This window comes from Anastrepha ludens, chromosome 6 (genome assembly GCF_028408465.1).
Source record: "Anastrepha ludens isolate Willacy chromosome 6, idAnaLude1.1, whole genome shotgun sequence".
Classification (NCBI taxonomy): domain Eukaryota; kingdom Metazoa; phylum Arthropoda; class Insecta; order Diptera; family Tephritidae; genus Anastrepha; species Anastrepha ludens.
The window spans coordinates 120998479-121010881 of NC_071502.1; the positions used below are offsets into that span (position 1 = coordinate 120998479).

Consider the following 12403-nt stretch of genomic DNA (forward strand, 5'->3'; position numbering starts at 1 on the left):
GTCGCTCAAAAACAGCCGAAAATATTGCTGTTGTAGCCTAAAGTGTTGAAGAAAACCCAGGTTTGTCCATTCCTCGTCGTTCTTTGGAATCAGGCATTCCACAACCTCATTACACAGTATTTTGCATAAAGATTTGTGTCTTAAGGCCTATAAAGTCCAGTTAACACAAGAACTCAAACCGGCCGATCATAAACAACGTCGAGTCTTTGCTGATTGGGTCGTTGAAATGCATGAAAATGATCCGTATTTCCATCGAAAAATCATCTTGAATAGTGAGGTCCATTTCCACCTCGGTGGCCTTGTCATCAAAAAAAATTGTCGGATGTGGGGCTCAGAAAACCCTAGAGTTATTGTTGAAAAGCCTCTCTATCCTCAACGTGTGACTGTTTTGTGCGGTTTATGGTCCGGCGAAGTCATTGGGTCTTACTTTTTCGAATATGAAGCTGTAGCAACATTTACGGTGAATGAATTGCGCTATCGAGAGATGATTAACGATTTTTTATGGCCGGAATTGGATAGTATTGATCTGGACAACGTATATTTCCAACAAGACGGCGCACAGTGCCACACAAGTAACGAAACCATTCTTTGAATATCAAAATAACACCTCTTATTGGAAACCCCTTTATAAACCAGAAATATTGTTGGAAGTACTTTTTCTTATATTATAATCTGGTAGATAATTGCATTGTATTTATTTTTTGTACCTATATGATATCCGGCATATGCCCACCGCGCCTACGAGTTACATGGCCTATTCGATCAGTCCAACTTTTTACTACTTTCTCCAATAAATCTGGCCGTATGGCGTCAATGGTGGTTTCGTTGACATAAACCAATGATTTAACATAGTCACATAAAGAGTAATCCAGAGGCGTTAAATCGCTCGAAAGAGAGGGATAGTGAACAGTGTCGTCAATGTTTAGCTGATTAATTTTTTGAAACAAAAATTATGTAAGCGTGGTTCAATAGCGCTCGAAATAAATAAGGACCGGTGATGCCGCCAGCGCTCCATGAACTTCGCGAACATATTTAAAATAATATTCACAATACTTAAGTAAATATTTATCTTCGCATTTACTTCGTTTTAACAAAAACCACTTTTGAAATTTGGGGGGATCTCAAAATTGATTTTAGAGCTATGCGTTAATCGATTTTTTATCATAATTTTATGTATGTAGAATTCGAATCTGCTAGGAACGATATAAAAATTGAAAATTAGCCTGCCTTAAAATGCGTATGCACGAGTATAGAGCATATTTCGGGCTTTGGCGGTCGAAGTCATTTAGTTCACTATCAAGTCAATTTTACTGAGCAGCAACTATGGTATATTTTATAAAGATATATATATTTTTATTTATTATTTGCAGGAGTAATAATTACAAATAACCAATACACTAAAATTTAACAAGAGCGCTGGCTACTAAGGCCTTCGCTCGTCTCATAAAATAAAGGCCCATAACATTTACATATGTAAACTAATAACTATGCACAAAATGATGCGATTTGTCTAGGATCCTTTATATTTTGAAGCCAACCTCTCTTAGGAACTCTTTACAACATAAATTGCATAAACTTACAAAAGAAACGTGGCTAAAAGCTGAAATGCTTGACTCAAAATTACATCAATTGGCGCCTGCTTTTGTAGTGCAAAATCTGTATAAAAAATATCGTTATTTTTTATAAAACCTAAACGTCATAAATTAAGCTTAGACTATGGTACACAAACTGCTACGACACATTAGTGATTTTGTTTTGGCATCATATACTTTTGGTTTTGTGAAAATGTCTGATTTTGTGCCGAATGATCGTCATTTGCGGGAAGTGTTGATTTTTCTCTTTCATTCGAAAAAAACGGTGGCTGCTGTTTTAAGTGAAACAACGTGCCGAGATTGGTTCTGTCGCTTCAAAGACGGTGATTTTAATGTTGACGACCGTCCGCGTGAAGGAAGGCCAAAAACCTAAGTCGTCGCCTCGGCCGAATATTCACGCTGCGAAGGTTACGCTATGTATTTGGTGGGACCAAGTTGGTGTTATTTGTTATGAACTGTTAAAACCAAGCGTAATCGTCATTGAGGATCGGTATCGACTTCAATTGATGCGACTGAGTCGAGCACTACGCTAGAAGCGGCCGCAATACGCGGAGAGGCATGAAAAAGTGATTCTACAGCATGACAACGCTGGGCCTCATGTTGCCAAACCCTTTAAAACCTAGCTGGTAACACTGAAATGGGAAATCCTACCCCACGCGCCATATTCTCCAGATAATGCGCCGTCCGATTATCACTTGTTCCGATCGATGGCACATGGTCTAGCTGACCAGCAGTTCCATTCATATGAAGACATATAAAATAAAAAAAACATAGACAGATAAAAAAAATAGCTTGATCCGTGGATAGCCTCAAAAGATGGGGAAAAGTAGTAGCCTGCAAAGGGCAATACTTTCAATGATTCACTTGTCACAATTTTTTTCAAAAATAAAGTTGTATTTTCATAAAAAAAAAGCGAAAACTTAGTTGCGCACCTAATATATATTTATTTATTTAAGTCAAAAATACAGCCATAGGTTATTTTCATAATGATTGACCTTAGGAATTGATATTTTTTTTATTAATTATTGCTCACATTTTTGTTATGATACATAAATTTATAAATAGGATAGTACACCTTTGATAAATTCAGCATTTTAGATCTTACATTTCAGCGCATCCACATTGGGGTGAATTATGAAATTTTCATTATCAACAAATTCATATACCGTTTCGCGAAATGTATCCAATTCGTATAAGTATTTGTTGAAGGTGTTTTCCATGACTTTGAATATAACCGGTTTAATTGGTGCGATATCGGCCGTATCCGCCAAATCCTGGTTATAATCGTACTGAAATAAATAAATAAATTTAACTATATATATAAATATATGCATACATATGTATATAACGGTTATGCACTTACATTCACATTATTCAACTTTGGATTATGTATTTCGTGCGTTAACCACTTCCTTTCCCCATTGGCTTTTCGTTCAGCTAATTCGGCATCTATTTCGGTCAGCATTTCTTCTCGACTAGGCAGCGTCTTACGCCCGCTAAAGTATTCGAGTGCGAAGCGTACCTGTAGGTCTGATAGACCAGAGAAAATATACATTGGTAGGCCTATAAAAGCCATTGTTGGGTGGTTGATGTTGATGCAGTGTTTGTAAAGTGGATATACTGCATTTTCGTTCACGTACAGGCCACAGTCAGCGCTGAGAAAGGGTGCTGAGTAGATGAAACCAGTGCAGTAAATTACGACGCTAAAATCGTGCGCACTGCCGTCGCTGAAAACAGCGCCTGAGGCTGTGAAATGCTGCACGATCGGTTTCTGCGTTACGTTCGGCATGAAGTCAGTGCGTGGTGGCGGCATCACGTGATGGCTGAGGTAAACGTGTTTGGCAGTTTTCCTTATATGATTGGTTAAATCCATGCCACTGCGGCCAGCGCCGATAATCAGTACGGTTTCGTCTAATAAAAAAAAATCCTTATATAAATATAAGTATATATGTATGTACTCGTACATATGTACATGTAAACGTACATGAATATGTACATGTGGGAAAATGTGGCTGAAATTTAATACAAGCTGCGAGAGCTGTCAGTAAATACAAAATTTATGAGCAAAACATATGCAGCGACAAAATTTTCGTAATTTTTCAACTGCTCGCACTCTAAGAGCAAACAAATATACAAAATAACACGCGAATGCAAAATTTGCAAAAACTTGCCAAACAGCTGATTGACTACTTGTTTACATCCAAAAGTGGAAAAGAGAAAAACAATTAAAAAAATGGGCATTCTTGGCAAATTACTGAGGAAACTTTACAAAAGAGATATTTTACTTTGTGCAATTATAATTTTTGTCAAACTTTAAAATTCATAAAGTGAATTAGCTAATTTATCTAAACTACAATACAATCAGCTGTTTTTCTTGCTGGTGCTGAAAAATTCTCAACAAAAATCAGCAGTTGCTTTTAAAAACGAAATGCCATTTTGCTCTTTACTCTTCATTGCATTTTTTGGATACGTCAAATAGTTTGTGATAATTTTCACTACTCGAACAATTGAAAAATCAAAATAAAAAATAAACAGTTAAATATAAAAAGTGATTTATTTGTGAATACTGTTGTTGAAATGCTGATATAATGGAATCTCGGAAAGATTTCGATAAATTTTTAACACAATCTTTCATATTGCCGATTCTACAATAAGTGGAGGAGGTGTCATCTGAGTGACACAGTCCGAACTCCATTACCACAAAAGATGCCATTTTGAAACGATACAATAAGTATACTTGTGTCATTTTGCCCATCTGTTACTTTTTAGTTGTAGAAAGACCTTATGCGCCAATTAAACCGTCTATAGTTCGTTCTTGCGTTTAATTCTTTTGAACTATTTTTTGGGTTAGCTACATATTTTTCAGCTAAAAATTATTTGAAAATATTTATATAAATACATACATACATATATTTATAACACATACATAATTGTGAAAATTTACTTAAACACAAATTAATAAATGAAGTTTACAGCGCACTGGCGATATAATCGGTCTTTATTCCTTTCGAAGTTAGAAAGAAGCTACCGATATGGTGAATGGCGCGCGCTATCGCTGACTGAATTTCTGTTTCCAAAAATGAATCAGCTAAACATCGACATTTGGTTCAATTTGGTGACAACTTTCTTTCCAGAAGCGGTCCTGTTTACTGGTCTCCTCTTTCGTGCGATTTACCGCCTCTGGATTACATTTTATGGGACTATGTTAAGTCATTGATTTATGTCGACAAACCAGGCACTATTGACGCTATACGGCCAGATTTATTGGAAAAAGTAGTCAAAAATTGGACTCATCGAATGGACCATAAAATTCGTAGCCGCGGCGAACATATGCCGGATATCATATACAAAAAATGAATACCATGCAATTATCTACCAGATTATAATATAAGAAAAATCCATTCCAACAATATTTCTATTATTATTTTAAGTTCTCAAGCTCTTAAAAATCACTCGATATTTTTACCTTTGAAATCCTCCGCTTTTCTATACGTATGACTATGCAAGCGCTTGCCCTGATACTGCTCCCAGTCCTTAATGGACGCGTAAAATGGTGTGACAAAACGCCCATTGCAAATAAATACGAAATCGAACTCTTGTACATCCAACTCTTTAGTGGCTGTATTTAGCACATGTACCTTGAATTTAAGCAGAAAAAATTGCATTTTAGAAGAAAGGAAGAAAAGGAAACCTATTCCCGGTTATTGTAAAAGATGTAAGAAAAAAATAAGCAAAGTATATTAGTTAATTAGTAATGAAATTTAAATGGGAAAGGGTTAGTTACGGGTTTTATTATCTACAAGAAAAAAATATTAGACAATTATTTCTTATCACAAATAACAGCTATTTTTGATGTTTCCTCCATTTGTTTTAGGTTAACAGTTAATGATAACTTAAACTTTTTAAGTCACAATGTAAAAGTAAGTTTCATTATTAGCACTAAAGTAGTCATAGGAGGCCGAAAGGTATTGCTACATCTTATAAAATGAAGTCATAGAATATGTATGTATGCAAATTAATAACTATGCACAGAATTAACCGATTTGCATGGGCGTTTTTGCATTTTGAAGCTAATTTCTACTGAAAGATTTTCCATTTAACAGTAACTGCATACATTTACAAAGGGGCGTTTCTCTAAGCCAACATATAGTACAAGATTGTAAAATTACTATTCAAACTGCAATAAATCAAAAATTACTCAACCGGCTGGTGCACTGTTGTTTCGCTATAAAATCTTGAAATGTTTACTATTACTCCGCATGAAGGAAATTTATCAATTATTTTCTATTACAAAAGTTTTAGAAACAAAAGGAACTTTTTTTAAGTTGTTGTTTCTCTGTACGCCAAACTTCACCATCTGTTGCTTTGTTATAAGGGGAAATCTCTAGGTCTTGCCAAACCCATGCAGAGTGCGGGGACTGCGTGAAGGAGAGAGTTTTCGAATCCATAAAATGACACAAAGCTTGGAAGTTCTTTATATAGAAGAAAAGTCTCAACATCGTATGCCAAAATATTGCCGAAAATCCACGCTATTTCTGAGCGACTTCAAACTTGTACTTCATTATTTGATGCTAAAAATGAATGGGCTTAAAACTGCAAGTCTAGAATTCTTCGTAGTAGAAAAAAATAAAATTTTGATGACAATTTTTTTAAATTTGTTAAATTTTTGTGAATTTTGTACAATTTTATAAGATTTTTGATTTAATGCATTTTTGTTATACAATGAACTAATTAAAAAAAAAATTCAAAAAAATTTTGCATGAAAAGTATTACGAATATTGTAAAAAGATAAAGTGACTTAATTATGTAAGCACAAGTCTAATTTGCCTTAATGGCAGAGCATAAGGCGCCGGGTATTTCCTAGTTTATGGTACTTATGTATAGATTAGGATGACCACCAACCATTTTTTGCTTGATGATGCCTCCAAAATTTGTTTTATGCCCAAAAAATATGCACTCATGCCTGGGTTCAGCAATCAATTTCAAAATTTATCAGCCATTACAATTTAAAGCTGTACAATTTCAATACGAAACTTTTATATTTTAAATTTTCACAGCCTTATAAATTTCGAGTGGATTGGTGATTTACATTATTTTTTGTGTAATATTTCATATTTATTTTTTATGCAATATTTATTCAGCAAAGTTTTGAAAATTAGCATTGTATTATGGGATAAATGTACATTTTCGTAAATTTGGTGTACAATGTTTCAGATCCATACGCTTTAATCTCCTCTTTTAATTTTCTTGTAGTATTTTTTCAATATTGAAGGTTGGGAACATTTGGAATTTTTTTGTTTTTTTTTTCTTTTTAAGTGGGCGAAGCTGAGAGCTCTTAAAAGATCGGAACACTCTGCTATAAGTAGTTCCAATTTTGGTGAGCATTTTTCTTAATTTTTAATTGTTTTCAAAAAAGAGGTTGTCTGTAAAGTCGGTTTACTGACGATAGTTTAACGTGACAACGTCATAAGAAAATATTGATGTAGTGGTTTCAATATTCAAAGCAAAATTTTAATTTTATTTGTTTAATAGATATTTTGTATGGATATAGAGAAGGAGGTAAATCGAACGCAATGGAATAGGTCAAGTTACATTTACACAAACGTGAAAAATGACGAAACATTTATCAAATTCATGAAAGATATGCTCAATTTCGATTGTGCATTAGACGTTAATAAGTCAACAACACTAAGAGGCAACATCATCGATTTGCCTTTTTCAAGACACATTACACTCGAAACACCCACTTTCATTTTCTACTTTTCCTATCATCGTCCTATTCTCAACAGAGAAATGGTTCATTACCATTCACACAAATACAAATATGTGAATTTATATACATATGCGCATATACATACATATATATGCCCACTCAAGTAGGAGAGAGCCAGATGTCGAACGTTGTCGAACGCGGGGGCCGATTGTGCCTCTTTGTCGTTCGTTCCGCGCCCTCGTTTGCAGTTCAAGCAAGGTAACGATGCTTGAGCAAGATAACGACGAATAAGCAAGATAACTACGTATTTTTTCGTGCGCGCAGCCGGCCAAATCGAATTATAACACGTTATCAGTCAAAAACATTGCACGCTAAATAACAAAATTAGAGCTAGTCGCTGTTAAAACTACTCGCTACTAATAAAAAACACCTCTATATTAATCGATACCAACTCCAGACCAAATTCTGTATGTACATATAAACTAAAAGCTTATTACCTAAAAAACTGTTACCTTCTGCCATTTTACTTTTTGAGAGCAACATTCATCCTAACAGTATTCGTTGGCACTCTGCTACTCAACAATAAATTAAAGGAGAATACTGCTTTAATTTACTACTACTTAAACCGTTCAACTTAGTTCCCCAGCACACATATGTACATGTTTAAATTATATGAGTATTGCTTTGCCTTCACTATTTCTTCACAATAACATACTATATATGTTTTTATGTACATACTTACATACATATGTATATGTGCGCACTTATGTTTAATGTAAGCGTATAGCGTAAGCAATCGTTGTGAAATTCTATAATATGTTAACCCTTACGAATGGAACAATGCGTCTCCCGACCTAAATGGGCCCGATCGGCACTGTTATGCAGAGGAAGAACCACCGTACCCTAACCTTTACGAAACCCATACTGATAGACACATATGTATCTAAACGGGTTAATCTACATATATGTACCCTACAAGACAGCTGACTATCATATAAGCACTCATATTATCATCATCATCACTATCCTCATCCAACTACACATTTTTGTTCTAGCCATGGGAAAGTTCTGATAGTTTCCCCTTGGCGGTGTGATATTCTATCTCTCTTTTACCAATAGCAATTTCTTATAACTGAAAAATATATCTACTATGCTCTAAACTACTCATTTTCGTCATCAAAAAGTAATCATCACAAACTCCTCAATAACTCCTCATTTTCGTTAAAAAGTAATCAGACTGAGGAGTTTCGTTAAATTGTTTTATTTAGAAATTATAAAATTTATATTTGTGTCTTCATTGAGATTCGAACTCGCGAACTTTCAATATTTCTTTTATTTTCATTAAAAAACTTTTACACACCAATTCGGTGTTTCACCCACGGAGATTCGAACTCACAAATTTTCAAGTCTTGGCCAAACATCTACTCATTCGGCTATGGCGACTATACATTAAAGGCAGCTAAATTTCACACTAGTACTTTTTTCAGAGCACCACTTTATTTCGTTAAAATTATTCAACACTGATGACAATAACTCCTCATTTTCGTTAAAAAGTAATCAGAATGAAGAGTTTCGTTAAAATGTTTTATTTAGAAATTATAAAACCTTTATTTTACGGAGGTCCGAACTCACGAATTTTCAAGTCTTAGCCAAACATCTACTCATTCGGCTATGGCGACCCTACAACAAATGGCGACCACAGCCAAATTTCGCACTAGAACTTATTTTAGGGCATCCACATAATAAGCATATAAATGAGCTGCCTTGCCGTTTAAAGTACAGTAGATATATTTTTCACTTATGTGAAATTGCTATTGGTAAATGAGAGATGGAATTCACACCGAACAGGGGAAAAGAATATCAAATGAAATATTTGATTCCCCATTAAAAAATGTTGTATATGCGCATGCTATTCTGATAATACGTATGTATTAGAGACTAATAAAATACTTGTAATTGTGTTGGAATTTTTGTCGAAAGTGCTCAGCACTGTCTTGTAGGGTATATTCATATATATTTACAAATGTCATGTTGCATCATTTATATGTTTGGGCACAATTACCTGCCATCGTCCATTGCTCGGTCGTATGCGTAACACTTCAAGATTTAAATTGATATGTGACTCTAATTGAAAATGTTTCGCGTACGACTGGTGATACTTTAACACATCCGTTGCGCTAATAAAGGACTGCTTCAAACTACTTGGATACTCGAAGTCGGGATATGCCATCATTTCTTTGGGTACATTTGTGCTGTAAAAGAGGAAGCGTTTTTTTTTTTTTTCATTCATAGAAGTCATATCATAAATATTTATGTATCAAGCATACATACTAGAAAGGAATGTATGAAATTTTAAAAAATTTTTTTTCACTCACCGTAATTCCTCATAAATACTGCTATGCACATTCTGTTCACATTTTATTCCAGCTGGGTCTGTGTAGACCCATTGCCCACCAATAGCGTTGCCTTTATCATAGCACACCACATCGAAATCTTGCGCTAGTGAATGCTTCACTGCTGCCAGACCGGCGGTACCTGCACCCACTACGCAAATACGCATCTTGCGGCATGAGTTCATTTTTATCAAATTAAATTCAAATTCAAATCTAATAATCAAATTTAATTAGAGTTGTAGTGGATTCGCTTATTTTATTTGTATAAATAAAATTATAGCCAGTAAATGCTACGTATAATGTGATACCGTACAATGATTAAGCACCGTTCGCACAACACAGTTACAGCACCGTTACAGGCACAGTTTTAGTGTTTAAATCTAAAAAATGGAAGATATGTATCAATATTAGCGATTGAAAGGTATGTACAACAAAGTCCTATAGAAACTACCGTTACAATGCATGCGTCCGACTTAGCGTCGTCCAAAAAGCAATGCAGTGTTAAGCTATTCTCACCCTGTACTTTTTACCGTTACGTTTTACGACCGCCAAATGATGATCTACTCTATTGTACATTTCCTTTTATAGGCTTTAAAAATGAACATTAATAGTTTGAGAGTTGTGCCAAAATGAATTCATATAAAGTATTAAAACTTGGTGTCGCTCTTAAATCTAGAGCAAGGCGCTCATTACAGTAATAAAGAGTGGTTAAATTTCAAGGGCCGGTGTTGATTTTGAATTTACAATTTCTATATGAATTTACAATTCGAAAATTTTGCGAAAAAATAATTTTTTCGAAGCAAAAATAGTAAGAAAATTCGCCCCAAAATTAAATTTTTTTTTAAGCATTTAATTCCGCGAATTTTTTTCCATTTTTGTTTAATTCATATCGAAATTATGACATTAATAAACAAAACAAATGTTTTTTGTATTCAGGTCACTGACGCCGATGCTACAGCGCCCGCCGATTGAGAAGCCCCGTTGCGACCTTCCTGGAAGAATTTAGTGTACATCCGCCGTTTTAAATGATTAAATTAAAAAAAAAATTGTATATTATTTTAATGTATAAATAAACTGTATGCCAATTTTGAAAAAAATATATTGACTTCCTAATTTTAAATAATTTTAATGAAAATCAGGGAAAATATGGCCGTTTACAGGTATCTGCCCTCTTAAAACTAAAACAGGTCACTCTGTTAGAACATAATCACTTAGTTTTCTGTACTACAACTCAACTACAAAATTACTTAGCTACTTTTCAAACATTCTCTCTAAGCATTCCCATTGCATATTGCCATTGGAAAATATTATATTTTTCACACAATTAAATTTGCTTAAAACGAGACGGTCGTGTGTTTTATTCCTTGCACACTCTATTTCGCTAATACACTCGTTACAGGGTTTAATTTTTTTTAATATAATATATTGCAGCTCTGTATGTTTGCAAGTAGTGAAGCACTCTGTAAAAATTGCAATATTACTGCTCCTTTAATTACTAAACCGAAAATATTTTAGTGATGCATCTCGGATACTAATGCAAGTTGCTCTATTCGCGCACCGCCATTAACTACTAGAAAATCTATATAGCATTGCATTTATAGCTGGTAAGCGCGCCCTTTACAATCAATGACGCTATCTGGACTTGCATACAAATTTGCTGCCACAGGGTGCTTTTATTTTCGAGGTCCATTTTATTGCCGGCCATTTTGGTTTGGGTAACATTTGTTAGTTGGTATCTGGCAGTGATAGAGAGTGATTGATAACACTGCGCTACAAAATAGGAGGCTGTTTTTTACAGATGTATGCGCATATTATAATTGAATAGTGTTAGAAACAAATTAATCCTGTACTTTTGCCCGTTATCCGACATGATTTTCGTCTGTGAAGACCCCTACTGAAATAGTGTTAGAAACAAATTAATCCTGTACTTTTGCCCGTTATCCGACATGATTTTCGTCTGTGAAGACCCCAACTGAAATTATCTGGGGAATATACTTGTAGAACATTTTAACGCTCCATCGACGCTACATACTTAAAATTTCCCATTTATTTTCAAATGAAGATCAAATGACCCACTCGGGTAAGAAATATCAGAATAAACTGTTCCACAAAAATATGCGCCATTAAATTTTATTACAACCTCTTAGAGACATTATTAATGGTAAATGTAGTTTTACTTCTTTCAAATAATTTAGTTCAATTTGAGACCAAATTAGGAAAACGTCAATGCACTATGTCGTTTAGGGGGGCAAAATGATAGGTGATCCAATTTGCTATGCTGCTTTCCTGTCTTTTTTGGTTGCTGCAAATTATTCATTATGTGAATTAACACACACTCAAATGTTAATTACGTGATGAGCAAGTCAAACATACCAAGTAAAGATATATAAAGTAAAGTCTAGCCCCCAATAGAAAAAAATGTATTCCCCAATGGAGAGTTGGCTGAATATAAATATCTTCGACGTTATATACAAGAATTTGAAATACAGAAAAAAAAATTTAGCAAATGTATGTTTTTTGGTTTTTAATTTTGCTGTTAAAATATAAATCACGGAACTCTATTCCATTTAAAAGCTGGTTGACCTGGAACATAATACGCAACACCCTGTACCTATGTTCTAATTTTTCTTAATTGTAATCACTATCTCTATGCTAAGATTGATAGAATACAAGATAGCGCAGATTGAAGTGACGTATTCGTTGAT

At 34.3% G+C, this 12403-nt stretch overlaps 1 protein-coding gene across 11 annotated transcripts; it reads right to left on the minus strand.

The window, feature by feature from the left end:
• Window positions 1-2531: 2531 nt before the first annotated feature.
• Window positions 2532-11265, minus strand: LOC128867479 (senecionine N-oxygenase-like). 11 transcript variants are annotated; one of them, XM_054108705.1, is made up of 6 exons: window positions 11200-11265; window positions 9681-10078; window positions 9368-9557; window positions 5059-5230; window positions 2956-3503; window positions 2532-2881 (listed from the first exon to the last, which is right to left on the minus strand). In XM_054108705.1, exons 2-6 carry the CDS (start codon window positions 9881-9883, stop codon window positions 2687-2689), a joined length of 1308 nt encoding a protein of 435 aa, XP_053964680.1. In that variant the 5' UTR covers window positions 9884-10078; window positions 11200-11265; the 3' UTR covers window positions 2532-2686. The 11 variants fall into 11 exon arrangements, with proteins under 11 accessions (XP_053964680.1, XP_053964679.1, XP_053964677.1 ...); XM_054108704.1 differs by having other exon boundaries at window positions 11180-11259; XM_054108702.1 differs by having other exon boundaries at window positions 11021-11252.
• Between the last annotated feature and the right edge of the window lie 1138 nt (window positions 11266-12403).

Coding starts and splice junctions, on each gene's coding strand:
- LOC128867479 (XM_054108697.1), bottom strand. CDS start 10,988: ATGCAATGGGAATGCTTAGAGAGAATGTTTGAAAA. Junction 9,558..9,680: donor AGTATTTATGAGGAATTACG/GTGAGTGAAAAA, acceptor CCTCTTTTACAG/CACAAATGTACCCAAAGAAA. Junction 2,882..2,955: donor CAAAGTTGAATAATGTGAAT/GTAAGTGCATAA, acceptor TATTTATTTCAG/TACGATTATAACCAGGATTT.